The sequence below is a fragment of the Hypanus sabinus genome, chromosome 5, assembly GCF_030144855.1.
Source record: "Hypanus sabinus isolate sHypSab1 chromosome 5, sHypSab1.hap1, whole genome shotgun sequence".
Lineage (NCBI taxonomy): Eukaryota > Metazoa > Chordata > Chondrichthyes > Myliobatiformes > Dasyatidae > Hypanus > Hypanus sabinus.
Window position 1 is genome coordinate 75,853,107 of NC_082710.1, and position 24,895 is coordinate 75,878,001.

General features: G+C 39.6%; 1 protein-coding gene across 4 annotated transcripts in view; it reads right to left on the reverse strand.

Annotated features, from left to right (window-relative positions):
- The window catches only part of uba6 (ubiquitin like modifier activating enzyme 6), a 336,534-nt gene that overhangs the window by 153,476 nt on the left and 158,163 nt on the right, over positions 1 to 24,895 (reverse strand). For all 4 annotated transcript variants that reach the window (XM_059970138.1, XM_059970139.1, XM_059970137.1 and 1 more), the window contains 2 exons: positions 11,216 to 11,293; positions 2,861 to 3,042 (listed from right to left, as the gene is read on the reverse strand). In XM_059970138.1, the coding sequence (XP_059826121.1) occupies positions 2,861 to 3,042; positions 11,216 to 11,293 (260 nt within the window). The remainder of the gene's footprint in view (positions 1 to 2,860; positions 3,043 to 11,215; positions 11,294 to 24,895) is intronic.

The following is a 24,895-nucleotide window of genomic DNA, read 5'->3' on the forward strand; positions in this document are numbered from 1 at the left end:
AGGTTCTTGATTAATTAGGGTGACAAAGGTTAATGGGAGAAGGGAGGAGATTGGGGTTGAGAGTCTGATAATAAATCAGCCATGATGGAATGGTGCAGAGAACTTGATTGGCTGAATGTCGTAATTCTGCTCTTATGTCTTCCTTGCTATCTTCAACATTTTTTTGGGCGGCACTGATTTTCTCTTTGATAAAAATAAAGATGGTCAGAATTGTAGAGCAACATCTCTGTAAAGTTGTTAATGTAAAGTTTGTCAATGTGAAAATTCTGTTTCTTTCCAATTATGCAAGAAAAAAAAGAGTACAGCACAGAAACAGTGCCTCTAGCCCATCTAGTCCATGCCAAACCATTTAAACTGCCTCCTCTCTTTGACCTGCACTGGAACCATAGCTCTCCAAACACCTCCCATGCATCTATCTGAACTTCACTTCAACATTGAAATCCAGCTTACATGGACCACTTGTGCCGGCAGCTCATTACACACTCTCACAATCCTCAGAGTGAAGAATTTTCTCCCTTCTGTTCCCCTTAAACTTTTCACCTTTCACCCTTAATTCGTGACCTCTGGTTGTAGTTCCATACAACCACAGTGGAAAAAGCCTGCTTGCATTTACCCTATCTATACTTCTCATCATTTTATATATCTCTGTCAAATCCCCCCTCAGTCTTCTACATTCTAGGGAATAAAGTTCTAACCTGTCCAATCTTTCCTTATAACTCATGTCCTTCCAACCCAGCAACATCCTTGTAAATTTTCTTTGCACTCTTTCAACCTTTTTCACATCTTTCCTGTAGGTAGTTGACCAAAGAGCACACAATACACTATAGTAGCAGCCACCAACATCTTATACAACTTTAACATAACACTCTACCTCCTGTACTCAATACTTACATTTATGAAGGCCACTATTCCAAAAGCTTTCTTTAGGATCCTGTCTACTTGTAATATCACTTTCAATTAATTAGGGACCTGTATTCCCAATATCCTTGTTCTACTGCACTCCTCAATGCCCAACAGTTTACTGTGTAGGACCTACACTGCTTAGTCTTACCTAAGTGCAACGCCTTGCACATGTCTGCATTAAATTCCATCTGACATTTCTCTAGCTGATGCAGATCCCTCTGCAAACCATGACAGCCTTCCTCACTGTCGACCACACCCCCAATCTTGGTGTCATCTGGAAATTTGCTGATCCAGTTAACCACATCATCATCTAGATCATTGATAGAGATGACATACAGCAATGGACACAGCACCCATCCCTGTGGCACTCCACTAGTCAAAGGCCCCAGTCAGAGGCACCCATCTACTACCACTCTCTGGCTTCTTCCACAAAGCCAATGTCTAATCCAATTTACTATCTCATCTTGAATGCCTAGTGACTGAACCTTCTTGACCACCCTCTCATACAGTTACTGAACTCCATGGAGAAAACATTCACTGCCTTGCCTTCATCCACTTTACTGATAACTTCCTCATAAAACTCTGTGATTGGTTAGACATGACCTACCATGCACAAAGCCATGCTTACTGTCCTTAATCAGTCCATGTCCATCCAAATTCTTATATACCTAATCTCTTCGAATATCATCCAGTAACTTTCCCACTACTGATGTCAAGCTTACTAGCCTAAAATTTGATGGTTTATATTTATGCTGTTCATGTTAAACAGTGGAATAACACTGGCTATCCTCCAATCCTCTGGTGTCCCTCCTGTTGCTAAGGATGATTTAAATATCCCTACTAAGGACCTGGCAATTTCTGCACTTGCCTCTCAAAGGGTCTGAGAGAACATCTTGTCAAGCCCTGGAGGTTTATCCACCCTGATTTGCCTCAGGACAGCAAACACCTCCTCCCCTGTAATCTGTATATGGTCCTTTAAGTAGATGTCACTTTGCCTCTCTTCTATAGACTCTGTGTCCATCTCCTGAGTAAATACAGATGAAAATGGATTTAAGATGCCCCTCATCTCTTTCGGCTCCACACAGGATTACCATTCAGATCTTCCAGAGGACCAACTTTTTCCTACCACATCTGTAGAATCCCTTTGGATTCTCCTTCACCTTGTCTGCTAGGACAACCTCATTTTACCTTCTTTTAGCCCTCCTGATTTCATTCTGAAGTGTTCTCTTGCATTTCTTACACTCCATAAGCACCTCATTTGTTCATATCTGCCTATTCTTGCACCTCCTTTTTTCTTCTTAACCAGGACCTCAATATCTTTTGAAAACCAGGATTTCCTACACTTGTTATGTTTAGCTTTTATTCTGACAGGCACATACAAGCTTTATATTCCAAATTTCACTTTTGATAGACCCCCACTTACGAAGTACACCTATGACAGAAAACAGCCTGTCCCAAACCACACTTGCCAAATCTTTTCTGGATGCCATCAAAATTGGCCTTTCTCCAATTTAGAATCTCAGTCCCCGGACCAGACCTACCTTTTGCATATTTACTTTGAAATTAAGGGCATTCTGTCTGAATGTGTGTTTAATTCAATACTACTTCACCCTCAGTAAACCAATGACAGATGTGTATTAAATGAGTATCAAATCAGATGTGGTGGCAAACACAATGCTTTACAGTACCAGTGCCCCGGGTACAATTCCTGCTGTTATCTATAAGGAGTTTGGTAATTCTCCCTGTGAGGGATGGGTTTCCTCCAGGTGCTCTGGTCTCCTCCCATATGGTAGGTTAATTGGTCATTGTAAATTGTCCCGTGTTGAGGTTAGGAATAAATTAGGGGAATGTTCAGAGGTGCAGCCTTCTCTGCACTGTGTCAATAAACAATAAATAAATTCTAAGGGTATTAACCCACATATCTCCTCAACAGACATAATGTTTGCTTCCACATTACCTGTCAATGTATCTCCTTGCTTCTACATTATCTAGAGCAGTGACCACAACATCTACTTGGGTATAAAAATTATCACTGTAAATGTTCTCAGTAGATGGGCACACTTTGTTGAGGTGAGCATCTATTTTCATCTGGGGATTTATGGTCAAGGTGGCTGATGCAGCTGTGCAACTCTTTGGTTTCTGAGAATGGAAACAGAAAACATTGATTAATGCTGAGGAAAGCACAGAATACACAGAAGAGAGATAGATCAGCAACAAGTGTTTACCATCTGGTTCCAATTCTTGGACAGGACTCAGCCATAAGCACAGCAAACCAGAGTACCAACAGTTTGCTTTCACATTCCGTTAGCCAGAGTTTTCAGGATTGGAGCAATAATCCTTTCCCTAAATACTATGGGCAGGCACCCCACTAATTTGTACAGTTTATTAAAGTCATAAAGTGGCAGCAGTTCTACTTTCAAAAGATTGATTAATTTCACTGATACTGTCTACACTGTTACTAGCGTGTTTTCGGCAGTCGCAAGGAAAAAACATCTTAACAGTTAATTTCCTGAACCCACAAGATTTAAATTTTGCTACAGCTCCCAAGACATTTGGCACAAGAGAAAGCAGAATACTGTTAGACCAGGGAATGAAATATAGCAGCCATGTACAAATGATTCTTTCAAACTAAAGGAAATCTTGTCTAAAACAATCCCTTGAAGGAGAGTACCTTGTCATGAATTTTTTTCTTTATGACATGCTGACAAAGAAATAAATGCCATCTGAGGTCTCAATGGGCTTGGGCAAGAAGAGGCAAACGCTCTATGTAAGTTTCTTTTTTTCTCAGTCTATCAACCCAGAATGAGAATGGGTGCTGTGTTCTTCATGTCAGATGTGGGGCATACCGTTGGAGGGATCAACAGTAACCAGGGTCTCTGGCACTGCGGCTCAGAAAGGAAGAGCCGAAAAGGGGGGAAGAGAAGAAAGAGTTATAGAGGATTCAGTGGGTATAGGCACAAACAGGAAATTATGTGTATGTGAAAAAAGCACACATATGGTATATTGCCTCCCAGGTGCCATTGTCAGGGTGCCTCAGACTGAGTTCACACTATTCTAAAAGGAGACAGTAGCCAGCCAGAAATAGTGTTATACAAACAACATTTGTAGGAATATGGACAAAGTCCTGAAGAGGAAGCTAGGTAGGCAGCTGCAAAACAGGATTTCAAGGGTAGTAATCTCCTGACTGCTGCCCGTGTCACACCTAAGTGACAATCAGACACAGTGTATGAAAACTGCAGGAACTCTGGCTCTGTAGCTCAGAGGGGATGGGGGAAAGGAGTGCAGGGAAGGGTAATAGAGAGCGGTGGTGATGGAGGATTCAACAGTTAGCGGAAAAGACAGGAGATACTGTTCACGTGACAGAGATTCCAAGATAGTACGTTGCCTCTGAGTGCACGGGTCAGGGACAACTCAGATTGTGTCCACAGTATTCTTAAGGTGGAGGGTGAGCAGTCATGAGTCATGGTATGTACTGATTCCAAAAACATAGCTAGGAAAAGGGATTAGGTCCTGAAAAGTGACATAGGGTGCTCAGTAGGAAGCTGAAATGCAAGGCCTTAAGGGTTGCAATCTCTGGATTGTTGCCCGTGCCACGTGCCAGCATGAAGGTAGCAATAGGATAATCTGGCAGATGAATGCGTGGCTGAGGAATTGGTGTAGGATGTAGGATTTCAAATTTCTAGGATCACTGGGATCTCTTCTGGGGAAGGTATTATCTGTACAAAAATCATAATGATCAGTTTGCTAGAGCTTGGGGAAGGGTTTAAATTAACTTATTAGGGGAATGGGAACAGTAGAGATAGGGTACGGCATGGAGCAGTTGGGGTGGAATATGTTAGGTGTGTCTAGGAAGGAATCCTGACTAAAGTGATCTGGTACTAGGCAATAAAATTTGCCAGTGTTTGAGCATTTGAGATAGTGACCGCCTTGGAGAAAGAAAAGACCAAACAGTATAGGGAAGTATATAACTGGGAGTGGGATTATAATGCTTATAGGCAGGAACAGGGAGTATAATTGGGAACAGATGTACTTGGGGAAATGCACAATAGTGGAGGTTGTGGAGGTTGTTTTGGGAACATACGCACTGGGGTTCTGGACAGGTTTGTCCCATTGAAGCAGGGAAAAGATGGTAAGGTAAAGGAAGTATGTTTGAGAAAAGATGTGGAACAACCATTCAAGAAGAACAATGGAGCTCATTTAAAGTTTAGGGAACAAGGATTAGATAGGGTGCTAGAGAGTTACAAAGAAGCTGAAAAATGGACTTTGGACAGCTAAAACAAGACATGAGAATGCCTTGGTGAGTGGGATTAAGGAAAACCCCAAGGCCTACTAAATGTGCGTGGAGAACAGGAGGATGGCCAGAATGAGGATCATGGATGCTCAAGGAAACACTTTTCCAGTGTCTGGGAGGTCCTTAATAAATACTTTGCATCAGCATTCACCAGTGAGAGGGACCTTGATGATGGTGCGGACAGCATAAAAACAGGCTGATGTGTTTGATCATGTTGACACTGAGGAAGAGCATATACTAGAACCTTGGAAGAACATTAGGATAGATAAATCCCTGGGGCCAAACAGGATATACTCCAGCTCACTATGGAAAGTGAGGGAAGAGATTACAGTAAGAGAGCTTTGTGTCTTCCCTTGCTACAGGAGTATTATCAGATGACTGGGTGGCAAATATTATTCCTTTGTTCAAGAAAAAGACAAAGGATAACCAAGGCAATATAAACCAGTAAGTCTTACTTCAGTTCCTCCCTGAGCCTTGTTTGGCGCAATGGACTGCAACCTTGCCATTCTTTTTAAAAACATTTGTCTGTTTTAGAAGGCCGAGTTGCTAACTTCCAAAGTCTGGGTGGGTACACCATTAGACCACTGGTGCAGACAAATCTTACTTCAGTGATGGAAATGATTGGAGAGGTTGGTTAGAGAAAGGATTCATGAGTACTTGGATCAACATAGTCTAATTAGGGACAGTCAGCATGCTTTGTGTGGGGCAGTGGATGTAGTTGAAATGAACATTAGTAACTTGAAGGTAGAATACAAGGTTAATGGCATGATTGTCTGCAATGCTGAGGAATATAAGGATTTTGTGTCCATGTCCACAGATCCCTAAAAGTTGCCGTGCAAGGATTAAGAAACCACATGGTTTGTTGACCTTCATCAGTTGGGAGAGTGAATTCAAGAGCTGCGAGGTAATGCTTCAGTTCTAGAAAACCCTGGTTAGACCATTCTTAGAATATTGTGTTCTGTCCTGAAAGGATGTGGAAGTTTTAGAGAGAGTGCATTGGAAATTTACCAGGATGCTGCCTAGATTAGAGGTCACATGTTATGAAGATAGCAAAGCTAGCTAGGGTGTCTCTCTTTGGAGCGAAGGAGGATGAGGTAACTTGATGGAGGGTAATGTCACAATTGTAATGGGAAAATGTAAGGGGATTGGGAAAATCAGGTTGGTGTCGCTTTGCAAGGGAGGGAATTTGTTGAATGCCTACAAGATGGCTTTTTAAACCAGCTTCTGCTTGAGCCTGCTTGGAGAAAGGCTAAATTAGATTAGACGAGGTGTAAAAACCTAGATCTTATTAGAGAGCTTAACATAAAGGAACCCTTAGGAGGCATGATTATAATATGATTGAATTGATACAGCATTTTGAGTGGAAGAAGCATAAGTCACAAGTATCAGTATCGCAATGGGATAAAGGGAATTACAGAGGCATGAAAGGTGTTTGCCCAGGTGGATTGGAGGAGGATACAGTCGGGGATGATGGCAGAGTAGAGATGGCTGAAGTTTCTGGAAATAGTTCACAAGGAGCAGGATAGATATGTCCCACAAAAGAAATTGTTCTCAAATGGCAGGGGAAGGCAACTGTGGCTGACAAAGGAAATTAAGGACTGCATAAAACCCAAGGAAAGGTTATATAAGGTAGCAAAAGTGATTGGGAAGCTTTAAAAATAACAAGATGCAACTAAAAAAGCTATGAGAAGGGAAGAGATGAAATATGAAAGCAAATTAGCCAATAATATAAAGTAGGATACTAGAAGTTTTTCAGTTGTAGAGAGAGTAAAAGAGAGGTGGAAATTGACATTTGATCACCAGAAAATGATGCTGGTGAGGTAGTAATGGGGGACAAAGAAATGGCAGATGAACTTAATGGGTACTTTCCATCAGTCTTCAACTATGAAAGACACTAGCAGTATGCCAAAGGTTCATGAGTGTCAAGGAGCAGAGTGAGTGCCACTGTTATTTCAAAGGAAAAAGTGCTAGGCAAACTCAAAAGTCTTAAGGTGGCCAAATCACCTGGACCAGATGGACTACATCTGAGAGAGATTGCTGAAGAAATAACGAATGCAATGGTCATGATCTTTCAAGAATCACTTGATTCTGGCATGGTCCCAGAGAACTGAAAAATTGCAAATGTCACTCCACTCGTTAAGAAAGCAGGAATGCAAAAGAAAGGAAATTCTAGGCCAGTTAGCCTAACCTCAGTGGTTGGGAATGTGCTAGAATCTATTATTTAGGATGAAGTTTCAGGGTACTTGGAGACTAATGATAAAGTCAAAATCAGCATGGTTTCTCTTAAGGGAAATTTTGCCTATTAAGAGTAACTTGAGGAAGTAACAAGCAGAGTGGATAAAAGAGGCAGTGGATGTCACTTATGTGGATTTTCAGAAGCCATTCGATAAGTTGCCACACATGATCCTGCTTAACCAAATAAAAACCTATGGCATTACAGGAAAGATACTGACATGGATAGAGGAAAAGCTGATAAGCAGGAGGCAGCGAATGGGGATACAGGGGCCTTTTCTGGTTGCCTGGTGACTAGTGTTCCTCAGGGGTCAGTATTGGGACAGCTACTTTTCACAATGTTTGTCAATGATTTAGATAATGGAATTGATGGCTTCACGGCAAAGTTTACAGATGAAACAAAGACACTTGGAAGGGTAGGTAGTGCTGAGGAAGCAATGCAATTGTAGGACTCAGACAAATTGGACAAACGGGCAAAAAAGTGGAAAATGGAATACAGTGTTGGGAAATGTATGATAATGCATTTTGGTAAAAGAATATTGAGAACTATTATCTAAATGGGGAGAAGGGTCAAATATCAGAGGTGCAGAAGGATTTAGGAGTTCTCGTGCTAGACTCCCAGAAGGTTACAGGGTGAATCTGTGGTAAAGAAGGCAATTGCAATGTTGGCATTTATTTTAAGGGGAACAAAATATAAAAGCAAGGAGATAATGCTGAGCATTTATAAGACACTAGTCAGGCCACACTTGGAGTACTGTCAACAGTTTTGGGCTCCATATCTCAGAAAGGACATGTCATTGGACAGAGTCCAGAGAAGGTCATGAGGATGATTCCGGGAATGAAGGGGTTAACATATGAGGAGCGCCTGGCAGCTTTATGCCTGTACTGACTGGAATTTAGAAGAATGTAAGGGCATCTCATTGAAACCTACTGATTGCTGAAAGGACTAGATAGGGTGGATGTGGAGAGGATGTTTCCTGCGGTGGGGGTATCCAGAAATAGAGTGCACAGCCTCAAAATTGAGGGGCTGAACTTTTAGAACAAAGGTAAGGAGGACTTTTTTTTAGTCAGAGAGTGATGAATCTGTGCAATGCTCTGTCATGGACTGTGGTGGATGTCAAGTCCATGGGTATATTTAAAGCAGAAGTTTTCTGATTGGTCTGGGTATCAAAGGTTATGGTGAGAGGGCAGGTGTATGGGTTTGAGTGGTATCTTGGATTAGCTATGATGGAATGGTGGAGCAAACTCAATGGACTGAATGGCCTAATTCGGCTCCTATGTCTTGTGGTCTTATGGAGGCGTACAAGATAATAAAATGCATCGTGGTTAGCCAGAGACTTTTTTCCAAGGACTGAAATGGGGGCATTCAATGAAGCATAATTTTAAGATGACTGTTGGAACGTATAGGCCCGAGGTGGATGGAAGTCAGAGGCAGATAAATTAGCAGCATTTAACAAACTCTTAGTAGGCACATGGATGATAGAAAACTGGAGGGTTACGCAGGAGGGAAGGGTTAGATTGATATTAAAAGGCCAGCACAGCATCTTGTATTGTGCTGTAATGTTCTAGTTTTTAAACTTGAGAAACACAAGAAAACAGGGTGTTTAGTCAGCAGATAGGTTGTGGATCAATAGGGAGATCTTAAAATGGTCTTAAATGAGACAAGGGCATGAGATAGCTAGAAGGGTTTAGGGAAAATATTCCAGAAAATGGAGTCCAGGCAGATGAAGGGATGGCAAACAGTTTAGGAATCTGCTTGTTGCTAACTTTGGAATCAACATCATATTATTTAAAATAATATTTTCTTTTATTTTTAAACAGCCATGATTGATAATGTGCGCTAAGTGGGAAGTGGTGGGTGGTAGGAGTGTGGACATTAGCAACATTGACAGAACATACTTAGAATCCTGAAATTAAAGCTTAAGGCTGATCTATACTTGTGTGTACGGGCTATGCCGCAGCCTACGCTATAACCCTGATTTTCACTTCTGCGTCACTCTACGCCGCGAGGATGTGTTGGTGTGCGCCAAAATGTTAGTTGGCGGTGGGGTTTCTATGCCACTGTGTTGAGTTTTTTCCTGAGAGACACGGATGAGGAAATCCATTTCAAACATTTTCGCATGTCAGCAGGTAGATTTGACAATTTGGTTCATCTATTTCGCTTCTGTGTATACACAATCTACAGACATGGCGGAGAAGAAGCAACCAGAAATGCGTAGGAGGAAATGCGATGCTATCATGCAGACCAATCACAGTTGTTGCGATCTGCGTCACCGCACGGCATAAGGTACACATTACTTACAGCGTAGATGCGACACACAAGTATAAATCAGCCTTAAGAAGGGAAGAGCCAGGCACTATCAGGTGGTTTCTTCAGCATTCTTTCTACAAAATTCCCCAGGGACTGGCCAACTGTATCCAAATAAATTGTGGGAAAATAGGGAAGAAATTGCAGGGGCCCTGGCAGATTTATCTTTCTTGGCCATAGGTGAGATACCAGAAGACTGAACTAATGGTATGCCTTTATTCAGGAAAGGCTGCAAGATAGCCAGGGAACTACAAGCCCATAAGCCTTATTTCAGTGTTGGCTGGGATAGCTTTTGCAGGGTATTCTGTGGAAAAAGATCTTCATGCATTTGTAAAGGCACGGCCAGCTTAGGGATCGGCCACATGGGAAATCATATCCCACAAATTTGCCTGAGTTTTTAAAAGTATTACCAAGAAGACATTATCTTCGTGGATTTTTGAAGGCCTTTTATAAGGTATGGTAGGCTGGTCCAGAAAGTTAGACCAAATGAGATCCAGGCCAATTTAGCCAATTGGAAAAAAGATAGCTTGATATAAGGAGATAGGAGATGGTGGTAAATGATTGTTTTTCAAACCAGATGCCTGTCACCAGCCATGTGCCACAGAGGTCAATGATGAACAAGACTCAGCAACAAGAGTGCAAGAAAGACTTACAATGGCCTTAGACATGCTTAGAAAATCAAGAGGGGCATAGAAAATTTGAAAAGCTAGTCTTTTCCCCAGGGTAGGCTGTCCAAAACTGGAGGACAGAGGGTTAAAGTTGAAGGGAAAAGCTTAGGGGCCCAAGGGGTAGATGGTGATACATATATGGAATGAGCAACAGAAGCAATGGTACAGGTAAACACATTTACAATATTTAAAAAACATTTGGTAAATTGATAGGAAAGGTTCTGAGAAAATATGGGCCATATGCAGGCATATGGAACTAAATAGTTCTGAAGCTTGATCGGCTAAAAGTTCTGAAGGGGTTTGTATTCCTTGTGGTATGGCTCTGACTCCAGGTAGGAGCTGAAAGTGTTTAACTCAATTCTACATGGAAACCTTCAGCCTCTCTTAAAGAGCTGTTTCTTCTCTCTCTCACCTGCTGCTGGGATCACCAATCTTCTTCCCACTCTCATCCCCACATCTAACTTCTCTGCAATATTCATTGTTGTAAACACACTTTCACCATCTGTTCATCATGAATAACTGCTGAGAAACCTCTTCAGTTTCTCCTGCCAATGGTCTAACCTCCCATTGTGAACACTCCCATGTGGCCTGTTGCTGAGCTGGAAATATTAAGTATTTTTTTTTCCTTAAATATAATGCTTTCTCATCCTTATTACTTCAGCCACACTTACCATTTCCTTACATATTATGAGGCCAATGGTAGTAAATGTATTAACAATTATTGACTCATAGAAGCTGTAACATTTTCTCCTATTTTTGTGGAAACTTCTTCATGTCAAGCAAAAGATGTATGGAGGTTATTGTTTATCATACCTGTATGTGTTGTGGTCTGAAGAGAAATTGTCTGTTTAGATTGGATTTTTCAATTAAATCAGGGTCAGTGATGGTAACCTGTAAGGGAAACATACCATTGATTAATTATAACGCTTGAAGCTTGATATAATACATATATTTGAAAAAAATAATTCTTATTTTTCATTTTCAATCTCTTTTTATTAATTTTCCAACAAGAGAAAAAAATACAAATCAGAGGAGAAGTTTTAGCAAACACATAATACAAAAAATGTAGAAACAACAAAAAAGTACTGTCAAGGTCAATTAAATATAATGTTAAGCTGTTGTATATAGTATATAAACAAGAAACCAAAACTTCTCTTGACAAATCGTAAAGAAAAAAAAAATTGGAAATTTTATTAATAAAGAGGAAACAAAAACCCGCTAAACAAAGAAAAAAGATTAGGCAGTCCATTTGAGGATAAAATTTGAAAAAAAGAAGAAAGAAAACATCCTTCCAGTCACCTCCGAACCTTCGTGGATAAAGAAAATTTTTCCTTGAAAAAATAACAAAAAGAGATAAAAAATTAAATCATAAGAAAATATTGAATCAGGGGTCGCCAGACTTGCTCAAATGTAAAAGATGTGTCAAACGTCCGGCTTCTAATTTTCTACAAACTTAAACAGGACATAATGGAGGAGAGCCAGTTAAAAACAGCAGGTGGATTAGAATCTTTCCAGTATAACAAGATAGCTCTCTTAGCCAATAAAGTTGAAAAGGCTATCACAACGTTAAGAATACTCAGAAGTAAAGCAAGTACTAAAGCAATAAAGGATTAGATTTCAAACTCCATACCCTGCTAAACTTTGAGTGTTTTATGAAGACGGGACGCGGTTGTACCAGAAAGTGGAAAAGACGACTACAGACATGAAGGCCAGAAGGTTACCCGTCAGCGTGATCAAACCGAGGGAAAGCCTGGCAGAGCCTGCTTGGGAAATAGGGCGAGAATCGAGAAGGCAGGAGACGGGAGGAGGCCGAGAGAAGTATATCAGAAAGAGACCGGGAGTTTTCCAAAGACAGTCCTCAACCCCTCCAGAAGAGCCATAAGGTTTGGCTAACTTTAAAAATGTTGAGAAGCTAAAAGGAAGCAAAAGTAGACGGTGATATACCCATCTTGAGAAATACTTATAAAAATGTGTATTTTATATTAATTAGTTGTTATTCCTTATTCGTTCACTTACTTCTTTTCCCCCATCAAAATGAGTATATGTGTGCATATATGTGTATGTATGCAAAATATATGTATATATATGTGTGTGCGTGTGTGTGTGCGCGCGCACAGATACATATATATAGAGGAGTACACAGGGAAATCGTTTCTGTGTAATGGATTTGTACACTGACTTTTATGAATACTGCAATAGGGGCCCTCAACTCACAAGTAGGAGGGGTTATCCCCCACAGCTAGACATTTCCTTTAGCTCAATGCAGGGTCATCTACTAGAGACCTCAGCCTTGGAATCACACGTTCGTTGCCATTTTTGTTATTATTTGCATTTCTTGATTCTTCTTTGTTCACGGAGTAGATTGATTAAGTTTTATTCTGCTAATTTCAATGATACATTGACAGATAACTACAGATAGCTAAGGACAAAGTAAAATTCATTTCTTGTAATGTCAATGGGCTATTAAATCCAATCAAACATAATAGAATTTTATCCAAAATGAAAAAAGAACAAGCCCATGTAGTATATTTACAGGAAACTCATTTAAGTGACAATGAGCATAGAAAACTAAAGAGAATGGGCTTCACTAATTTGTTTTTCTCCTCATATAAATCAGGACATAGGAGAGGAGTTGCTATTCTTATGTCAAGTAAGCTAAATTTTGAAAAAGTATTTGAAATGGGAGATAAAGGGGCAGATATATTCTGGTAAGGGGTAATATAGATGGAAATTCAGTTACTCTATTGAATATATATGCACCCCCGGGAAGTGATATTGGTTTCTTTCAGATATTATTTCCTTCAGGTAAGTTACTGATATTATGGTAACGGAAATAGAAGGTCTCCTGTTATGTGGGGGAGACTTAAATTTACAATTACAACCAAACTTAGACTCTTCCGATAGAAAATCCTATGTAAATGAAATAAAATCTTTACTTAAGAAAATTAATACACTTTTTGAGGATGCTGGTTTAATTGATGGAGGGACCTTTTCCCTGACAAAAGGGATTACACTCATTATTCTGCTCCCCATTCTGTATGTACAAGAATAGACTATTTTATAACATTTGGAAAACACAAAGACAAAATAAACACCTGTGGAATTGGGACAATAGATGTAAGTGACCATGCACCTATATATTTATCTGCTGATTTTGACCTACAACCAAAGAATACTATTTGGAAACTAAATTCAAGTCTACTCAGTGAACCGTTCTTTAAGGAACAAATTAAAAAATAAATTGGTCTCTACTTAGAATTTAATGATAATGGAGAGGTTTCACCTCCCATTTTATGGGATACTCTGAAGGCTGTCTTAAGAAGGAAAATTATAGCGATATCTTCATATAAGAAAAAAATAAGGAATAAAACATTAGAGGAATTGCAAAGTAGGCTGAAGGAACTAGAGAAAAAACACAAATTGAATTTGGCACAGGATACATTACGGGAAATTAAAAGACTTAGGAATGAAATTAATAGTTTGGCTATGCAAGAAATCAGGAAAAATTTATTGTTTCTGAAACAGAGACATTATGAAAGTGGATCAAAATCTATGAAAATATTGGCGTGGAAACTGAAAAAAAAAGCAGAAAATACAATTCATAGAATTAGGGACCCAAGAATGAAAATGATAAAAAAATAAGCTAAGTGAAATTCAAGAAGCTTTTGAAGTGTTTTACAAAGTTCCAGGGGGAAGCATAACCCAAACTGACACCTTCTTGAATTCTCTAGAGTTACCATCTTTAAGCGAAGAACAAAATAGAATGATGACTGCTGACAGAAATGAAGTTGAATTAAAAGCTGCAATAGGTAGACTTAAATTAAGCAAGTCACCAGGATCAGTCGGGTATACGGCAGAGTGGTACAAAGAATTTAAAAATGAGTTGATCCCTGTTTTCCTCCCCACATTGAACTGGGCTCTAAAAAAGGCACAAATGCCCCCCAGTTGGAAGCGATAATCTCAGCTATACCGAAAGGCAGCAAGGATAAAATGGAATGCAGGTCATTTAGACCAATATCCATTCTTAATGTAGATTATAGATTATTTACCTCCATCATGGCCAAGCGATTAGAGGAGTTTCCTCCCATACTGATACACAACGATCAGACAGGATTTATACAACAATGCCAGACACAAGACAATATACAAAGGACACTACACATTATGGATCATATACAAAAAAATTAAATCAAAGCAATAGTGATAAGCGTGGACGTTGAAAAGGCATTTGATTCGGTTAACTGGAATTTTCTTATAAAGAGTTTTACATAGATCTGGTTTCCAAGACACAATTATTAAAACTATACAGACACTTATATGACAATCCTACTGCTAGGATTAAAATCAATGGATATTTATCAAATAGTCTTACCCCAGAAAGGGGCACAAGACAGGGTTGTGCATGGTCATCGCTACTCTTCGCGTTATATCTGGAACCATTAGCTCAATACATCAGACAAAATGAAGATATCGGGGGAATTACTATTAAAGGGACAGAGCATAAATTGGCTTGTTACGAGGATGGCATTTTGATCTACCTAGGGCAACCAACATACTCTTTACCTAAATTGATGCAATCCTTTGAACAATATGGTCAATTATCAGGATACAAGATCAACATAGATAAAACCCAATTATTTTCATATTACTATAGCCCACCAAGAGAAATTGAAAGTAGGTATCCCTGGGCATGGCAAACAGTCTTTCAAATATTTGGGCATCATTATGCCAAAAGATTTGGCAAAATTATCAGAACGTAATTATCAGCCTTTATATAAAAAATTAAGGAAGATATGGCAAGATGGAACCTGATTCCTTTTTTCAGTTTCAGTTCAAGGATTGAGTCTATTAAAATGAATATACTGCCCAAACTGTTATATCTCTTTCAGACTATAGAGATTAATCAAAATCAATTCAATGAATTGAACAAGATGTTATCAAGGTATATTTGGCAGGGTAAAAGGCCTAGAGTTCATCTCAAAACTTTTCAATTAGCAAAGGAAAAGGGGGGATGGGGCTTGCCTTCTCTTAGAGATTATTATTTTGCAGCACAGTTGAGAGCTGTGATATGTTGGTGCAACCCATCATATGATGCTCAATGGAAAAACATTGTGGAGCGGGTACTTCCCATCCCCATACAAGCAATTTTGGCTGATAACAACCTGCAAAGGTACATAAATACTATTGATAACTCATGGATGAAATTGACTCTTAACATATGGAAAACTACTATAAAAGAATATAATCTAGAGGGAGATATTGCAATTCTTAAATGGTGTGCATATGACTCGGATTTTATACCAAATAAATTGGATGCTAGATTTAAGGACTGGACAGCTAAAGGAATAACAGTTCTTTTCAACATAATGAAAGAAGGAACACTGTTCAGTTTTGAAATGCTTAAAGAGAAACACTTATTAGAAAAACAAGATTTTAATCGGTATTTACAGATGCGACAATATGTTAATAAGATGCTTAAAAATGTAACCAAGGCAAGTAGATGCTTGATAGAGCCATTTAGAAAAGCACATAATTCAGTTAAAGGTAGTGGAATCATTTCAAGCATGTACAAGGGGTTGTCAAATCTTAAAACACATTTGACTTCATACATTAAAACAAAATGGGAGAAGGAGGGATAATTATATCTGAGGAAGAATGGACAATAATGTGGAGATATCAATGTAAGTGTACCAGTTCACAGAAATGGAGGGAGTTTGGATGGAAAAACTTGATAAGATATTTTATTACACCCTCTCAGAAATCCCGTTACGATAGTAACCTCCCTGTTTGCTGGAGAAATTGTGGAAATCAAAATGCAAATCATTATCATATTTTTTGGGACTGCCCTATTAAAAAAGACTAATGGAGGGGATACACAATGCCCTACAAGACATCTTTAAATGTGAAATACCCTTAGAGTAGTGGTCGCCAACGCATCGATCACGATCGACTAGTCGATCTTTGAGACTTTCCCAACCCAGTTGATCCCGAAAAAAAAATGAAAAAGAAATACACACTGTTGAGAGATTGTTTCCAGGTTGCGGGGTTTTAGTTCCATTCTTTCTGTCCAGTGTGCATGCGTATAGCTCTCCCGCACTACACAGTGCAATTCACTGGTCCCCAGCCATGATATGACCCAAAGGAACGATATGAGTCAGCTGCACTTTTCCTCATTCCCAGTCAGCCCGCTGTTGAACTTGAACCCACGCGAAGTCATCAGGCAACTAAACGCAGTGATACCCTTGCATCAGGGATCACCGGTTGCCCTCGGGTGACAGGCGGGAAGTGCTGTCGCTACTGGCCTGGAGCGCTGCCTCTAAACCTGTTTAGCACACCGAATGTTTGTGGGGAACCCAGTGCTAAAATATTCGCAGACGACCTAATTCGGGCTCAGCGTTTCGTAAATATCAGAGCAACTACCGCACTGCGATCTACTGAAACAAACATTTGTCCACCGATAGATCCTACAAGGGGGGGCAGGCGGGCGGGTGCTCTGTCGCACTCCCCGCTTGGTCTGCCGCGCTCTCCAGACTGTGACCACCAGCCCTGACCTTGTCCTCTCACCCCACTCACGACCAGCCACATGTGGCCAAGGCGTCTGGCGGCGGGCTGAGTTCGGGCCTGGAGGCTGTCTAATGAGGCAACGAAGTCCTCAAAACTGCTTCAGTACCCTGAATCCAAGTACCCAGCACTTAAAGACGAACCCGCTGAGTTTTCTCAGCAGAAAAAAACGTGAACAAGCAGTACAGAAGCCGAGAGCCGTGAAAACTAGAAAAGACTGGACATAAGGAACCTGCTTCGAGTATCGCTGTGTTCCGGTCACGTTTAACAACCCCCCCACCCTCCCCAGTGATCCCGTCGGCCGGTCCACAAGAATATTATCAATATTAAACTGGTCTGCAGTGAGAAAAAAAGGGTGGGTACCCCCCCCCCCCCCCAGTGTTTATATATTATTTCTGCTTCTGGGTTGCGGGATTTTACTTTCGGTCTTTACTGCCCTGGTGCGCATGCGTGTAACTAATTGATGTGGGGTTGATCTTGCCTTTTACTAAGGCCGAGGATAGGGGATCTTGGGCTTAAAAAGGTTGGTGACCACTATCATAGAGAGTAAGACCATATATTTCAGATATATACCTCAAGAATGGTTGAAAAGAGATAAATGTTTAATGAATATTCTGTTGGTGGCTGGTAAAAAGACTCTTACTAGGAAATGGTTATCACAGGAGAGCCCAACTTTAAATACATGGATGGAAATTGCAATGGACATTTACAAAATGGAGAAGATACCAGTATCTGTTAATCATAAGCTGGAACAATTTGATTCATACTGGGAAAAATGATTTAAGTACATAATGCCTCATAGGCCTGATTTTATTCTCACAAATCAATGAATATGCTGTTAAAAAAAAGATCACTCCCTATTTGTACACAGTATTTTCCTTTTGCTTGTTTTTTTTCTTTCCACTCTTTTCTACAAGCGTATACCTCAGATAAATACTTTGTGGAAATTTGTGATATATATGATTATATAATATATATGTACAATGTCTGAAATACAACTTACGGAAATGTTTGTTTAATGATGAACTTCAATATAAAAAAAATACAAAAAAAAAGGCTATCACATGTTGAGTGGAAGCAGAAACTCTTCCTGTTTCCTCTGGAATAATCCCAAAGACTGCCGTGAGTGAATTGGGTTGTAAATCCACATCTATAACTTTGGATAATATTCTGGATTTGGATAATATCCCTCCAAAAATTATTTAACTTTACACAGGACCAAGGCATATTTGTTAGAGTAGCCACCTCAGCGTTGCATCTGTCACAGGTGGGGCTTATATTAGAAAAAATATGCGCTAATTTAACTTTTGACATATGGGCCCTGTGCACTATCTTAAACTGAATTAGGGAGTGACATGCACAGGTAGATGAATTATTAACTAGATAATAAATTTTACTCCATTGATCGTCTGAAAATGAATGTTGAAGTTCTAGTTCCCGAGTATGTTTAACGTTATCATTCAGCATCATACGTGCATTCATTAACTGTTTATATATAATAGCTATTAATTGTTTTTGAAATGGCTTAAGCTGAAAAATAGCATAAACCAAATTTGGTGTATAAGCCAATGGATAGTTTGGAAAAAAATCATGTAAAAAATTCCTAACTTGTAAATACCTAAAAAAAAATGTGTACTAGATATATCATATTTATCCATTAACTGCAAAAAAGACATTAAACAGTCCTCTGAAAATAAATATAAAAAAGTTTTTATTCCAACAACAACACATACAAAATGCTGGTAGAACACAGCAGTCTAGGCAGCATCTATAGAGAGAAGCACTGTCGACGTTTCGGGCCGGGACCCTTCGTCAGGGCGAACCGAAAGGAAAGATAGTAAGAGGAAAGTTTTTATTCCCTTAGTTTTCCATATTAAAAAAGACTCATCCAAAATTGATGGTTTAAAGAAAAAATTATAATAGATATTACTAGAGAGTACAAAGTTATTCAATTCAAAAAATCTACAAAACTGAAACCAAATTTTTAAATATGTTTAACAAAAGGACTTGTCTACCTATCCTGGAGAATGAAAAAGGAAGGGGAGTTCCTAGTAAAGAAGCTAAAGAAAACCACCTCCAAAATTCTCCAAGTGTAACCATGAAGGGCAATCCTGGTTATCTATACCATGAACCCAAAAGGTGATATAACAAATATTAATTGACAAATAATAAAATATAAAGTTTGGTAGCACCAGTCTTCCATCTTTTTTTGACTCTTGCAATAAAAATTTATTCACTCTGGAGCTTTTATTACTCCAAATGTAAGGCAAGATAATAGAATCTATTTTATCAAAAAATAATCATTTTTATTTAACCATTTATTCAACCAATTAATGACATCGACATAGGCGACCATTAAGAAAGAGCTTGATGAGTATATTCAAGTAGAGGGGAAAATTATACTTATTTAGGTCTTAATAAAATTTTTAGTAATTTTAATACCAAGTAAAATAGTTTTTAGTAAAGTTAAAAGGTATTTGATCATAATAATCAGAATAATTATTAATAGGAAATAATTCACTTTGAGTTTATATCCAGAGAAAATACTAAATTCTGTAAATATAGATAACATAAAAGTAATAGATTTCCTAGTGTCTGAAATGTAAACTAATAAATCATTCGCATCTAACGAAACCTTATGTAATTTATCCCCTCTCTTAATACCCCGCACAGAATTAGTATCACTAAGAGCAAAAGCAAGTGGTTCTAAAACCAAATTAAATAATAAAGGACTGGGAGGACAACCCTGATGGGCTCTTCTATATAATCTAAAATAAGGAAACTTTTGATTATTAGATATAATCGCAGCCACCGGGGCTTGGTAAATCAGTTTAATCCAGGAAATAAATCCTGGACTGAAATTAAACCTCTTCAAAACCTGAAACAAATAAGGCCACTCCACCATGTCAAAGGCTTTCTCTGCATCCAGAGGCACAATACATTCAGATTCTTTAACTGAGGGGGAATAAATGATATTAAAATGATATTTAACAGTCTTCGAATATTAAAATGGGAAGACTTGTATTTAATAAATCCCGTTTGATCATTTGAGATAACAGAAGGCAAAATATTCTCAAGTCTATTGGCTAGAATCTTAGAGAGAATTTTAAAATCTACTTTCAGTAAACAGATAGGTCTATAGGATGCACATTCTGATAAATCTTTTCCTTTTTTAGGAATCAATGAAATTAATGCCTCATAAAAAGTTTTCGGGAGATTCCCAGAGCATATAGAATCAATAAAAGTTTGATGAAGATGTGGTATTGTAGCGGTGTGGCTACATGCAGCGCTACAATAAATGACATGGAGTCGATAAGCTGCAGTTGCAAAAGAGGTTTATTCAAACTTCGCGGCCTCGCTTTAAAGCCTTCCTGATCCCGCCCTCCCCGGGCTGGAATGTTGTAGGGGGCGCGTATTCACAGTCCCGTCCCGCGCGCGGGCTTTTCCCCTTGCTGGGGAAGCAGGCTTGGCGCCCGTTTTGGGACTGGCCTCTATGCCGGCGCACGCCACTTTGTGAGCCGGCTCAGGTGCGCTGGGAAGCGGGTCGCCACAGTATAAGCATTTCGTGGAAAGTCTTGTAAAATTCCATCGTATAACCATCTGGTCCCAGAGCTTTCCCTAATTGCATAGAGGAGATAGCTAAAGCTTGTTTAATAGGTGCATCTAATATATCAGCAACTTGAATTGAAATTTTGGGTATATTTAATTTTTGAAAAAATCTATTCATAATATTATCAGAGAATTCAGACATAAAGATTAGAGTAGAAATCCATAAATATCTTATTAATTTCATAAGGATCTAAGGTTTCAGTTCTATTTGGTCTACGAATTTTTAATATCTGTCTTCTAACCATACCAGCCTTTAACTGACCAGCCAAAAGTTTACCTGACTTAACTCCGTGTATATAAAATAGACTTTTAGATTTAAGAATTTGCTGTTGGATGGGAAAGGTCAGAAGCAAATCATGTTGTGATTGAAGTTTGACTCTTTCTTTATATAGGTCTTCAGTAGGTTTTACTGAATACGCTTTATCTATCTCTCTAATTTTATTAGTAAGCACTGACAGTTCCACTTCAGTTTTCTTTTAATTTAAAATTTTATAAAGAAAACTATTGCACAAGCGCAGATTAATCCAAAAGGTACGGACATGACTAGAAGGAATGACATATTTGCAAAAAAATGTCCATCAAAAGAACCGCCTAATCGAGAAACAAAACCTATTCTAATAGTCCCCCTCACACAAAGCCAGAAAAACAGCAACCAATAGGCTGGTCTCATGCTAACCTAGTGACCCTTGACTCTATCCTCCATTTTGCAGCTACATATATTAAAATTAAAATATTAATCCAATCTAATTTAACTATAATAAAAGGAACAAATAAATTTCAAATACTGCAATAGCAGCATTTCACAAACTCTTAGCAGGCAAATGGATGATAGAAAACTGGAGGATTACGCAGGAGGGAAGGGTTAGATTGATATTAAAAGGCCAGCACAACATCTTGTATTGTGCTGTAATGTTCTAGTTTTTAACTTGAGAAGCACAAGATAAAACAGGGTGTTTAGTCAGCAGATAGGTTGTGGATCAATACGGAGACCTTAAAATGGTCTTAAATGAGACAAGGGCATGAGATAGCTAAAAGGGTTTAGGAAAAATATTCCAGAAAATGGAGTCCAAACAGATGAAGGGATGGCAAACAGTTTAGGAATCTGCTTATTGCTAACTTTGGAATCAACATCATATTATTTAAAATAATATTTTGTTTTTATTTTTAAACCCGCAATGATTGATGATGTGTGCTAAGTGGGAAGTGGTGGGTGGTAGGAGTGTGGACATTAGCAACATTGACAGAACATACTTAGAATCCCAAAATTAAAACTTAAGGCTGATTTATACTTGAGCGCACAGGCTATGCCGCAGCCTACGCCATAACCCTGATTTTCACTTCTGCGTCACTCTACGCTGCAGCGAGCATGCGTTGGTGTGCACCAAAACGCTAGTTAGTGGTGGGGTTTCTATGCCACTGTGTTGAGTTTCTTCATGAGAGACACGAAGAAATGCATTTCAAACATTTTCGCATGTCGGCAAGTAGATTTGATGATTTGGTTCATCTATTTTGGATCGATGTACGCACAGCCTACAGACATGGCGGAGAAGAAGCAACCAGAAATGCGTAGGAGGAAATGCAATGCTACCAAGCAGACCAATCACAGTTGTTGCGATCTGCGTGAAGGCCAATGTGCCAAAGACTTTTTTTTTACAACCCTTTCTACTTGCGATGCTACTTTCAATGAATTATGGACTTGTACTCCCAGATCCCTTTGTTCTACTGCACTCCACAGTGCTCTAACTCTTCACCCTGTTTGGTCCTATGGAAGTGCCATACCTTGTGTTTGTCTGCATCAAATTTCAACTGCCATTTTTTCAGCAGGTCCATATCCCGCTGCAGGTTCTGATAGTCTTCCTCACTGTCCACAACATCCTCAATCTGCAAATTTGCTGATCCAGTTACTTACATTTTCATCCAGATTATTGATATTGATGACAAACAACAACAGACCCAGCACTGATCCCTGCGGCACTCCACTAGTTACAGGCTTCTAGTCAAAGATGCAACTGTCTACCACCACTCTCTGGTTTCTCCCACAAAGCCCATGTCTAATCCAATTTACTACCTCACGGAGTGGAGGCCCAAGTGGGAGAAACAGAAGTTAGATGTATCAGTATCACAATGGAATAAAGGGAATTACAGAGGCATGAGAGAGGAGCTTGCCCAGGTGGATACTGGTGGGGATGGTGGCAGAGCAGAGGTTGCTGAAGTTTTCGGGAATAGTTCACAAGGCACAGGATAGGTCATTGACAAGGTTCCACACATGAGGCTGCTTACCAAGATAAGAGCCCATGGTATTACTGGAAAGTTACTGATATGGTTACAGCATTGGCTGATTGGTAGGAGGCCGCAAGTGGAAATAAAAGAATTCATGTCTGGTTGGCTGCCAGTGACTAGCAGTATTCTGCAGGGGTCGGTGTTGGGACCTTTTTTTTAATGCTGTATATCAACGGTTTAGATAATGGAATAGGTGGGTTTGTTGCCAAGTTTGCAGATGATACAAAGATTGGTGGAGGGGCAGGTAGTGTTGAGGAAGCAGGTAGGCCGTAGAAGGAATTAGATAGATTAGGAGGATGGGCAAGAAAATGGCAAATGAAATACAATGTTGGAAAATGCATGGTCATACACTTTGGCAGTAGAAATAAATGTACAGACTAGTTTCTAAACAGGGAGAAAGTCCAAAAATCTGAGATGCAAAGGGATTTGGGTGCCCTTGTGCAGAACACCTGAAAGGTTACCTTGCAGGTTTAGTTGGTGGTGAGGAAGGCAAATACAATGTTAGCATTCATCTCACGAGGTCTTGAATGCAACAGCAGGGATGTGATGCTGAGGCTTTATGAGGCAGTGGTGAGGTCTTATCTTGAGTAATGTGAACAGTCTTGGGCTCCTCGTTGAAGAAAAGATGCGCTGGCATTGGAGGGGGTCCAGGGGCAGTTCACAAGGATGATTCACAAGGAACGTTTGATAGCCCTGGGTCTGTACTTGCTGGAATTTAGAAGGATGACGGGGTATCTCCATGAAACTTTTTGAATGTTGAAAAGTCTAGACAGAGAGAATGTGAAAAGGACATTTCCCATTGTGGAGGAATCTAGGACAAAAGGGCACAGCCTCAGTATAGAGGGACATCCATTAAAAACAGAGATGCAGAGAAATTTCTTTAACCAGAGGATGGTGAATTTGTGGAATTGTTACCACAGGCAGTTATGGAGGCCAGGTTGTTGCGTGCATTTAAGGCAGAGATTGATTGGACATGATATCAAAAGTTATGGGCAGAAAGCCAGGAAATGGCATTGAGGAGGGGAAAAAGGATCAGCCATGATTGAATGGTGGAGCAGGCTAAATAGACAAATTCTGCTCCTGTGTCTCATGGTCTAAAGATGAAGTTCTCAAATTGCAGGGCTAGGGATCGGTGGCTGACAAGGCAAGTTAAGGACTGCATAAAAGCTAAGGAAAGGGCATATAGAGTAGCAAAAGTGAGTGGGAAGTTAGATGATTGGGAAACTTTTAAAATCCAACAAAAGACAACTAAAAAAAGCCATAAGAAGGGAAAACATGAAATATGAGAACCAACTAGCCAATAATATGGCAGGATCCCAATAGTTTTTTCAGTTATATAAAGAGTAGAACAGACATGAGAGTTGATATTGGACCACTGGAAAATGATGCTGGTGAGGTAGTAATGGGGGACAAAGAAATCTATTTATTTTATTCCCCCCGCTTTTCTTTCGTCTCTCTGCCCATCACACTTTGCCTGTTCTCCAACTCCCTCTGGTGCTCCCCTCCCCCTTTCTTTATCCCTATACCTCCCATCCCATGATCCTTTCTGTTCTCCAGCTCTGTGCCCTTTTACCAATCACCTTTCCAGCTCTTAGCTTCACCCCACCCCCTCCTGTCTTCTCCTGTCATTTCAGGTTTCCCCCTCCCCTCCTACTTTCAAATCTCTTACTATCTTTTCTTTCAGTGAGTCCTGACGAAGGGTCTCGGCCCGAAACATCGACAGTGCTTCTTCCTATACATGCTGCCTGGCCTGCTGCGTTCCACCAGCATTTTGTGTGTGTTGCTTGAATTTCCAGCATCTGCAGATTTCCTCATGTTTGCTAATTTGAACAGCTTGGACCCTATATCTCAGAAAGGATGTGTTGTCATTTAAGAGATTCCAAAGGAGGTTCATGAGTGTGATTCCAAGAACAAAGGGATTAACATATGATGAGTGTTTGGCAGCTTTGGGCCTGTACTCATTGGAATTTAGAAGAATGTGGGTGGATCTCATTGAACCCTACCGAATGTTGAAAGGACTAGATAAGGTGGATGGGGAGAGGA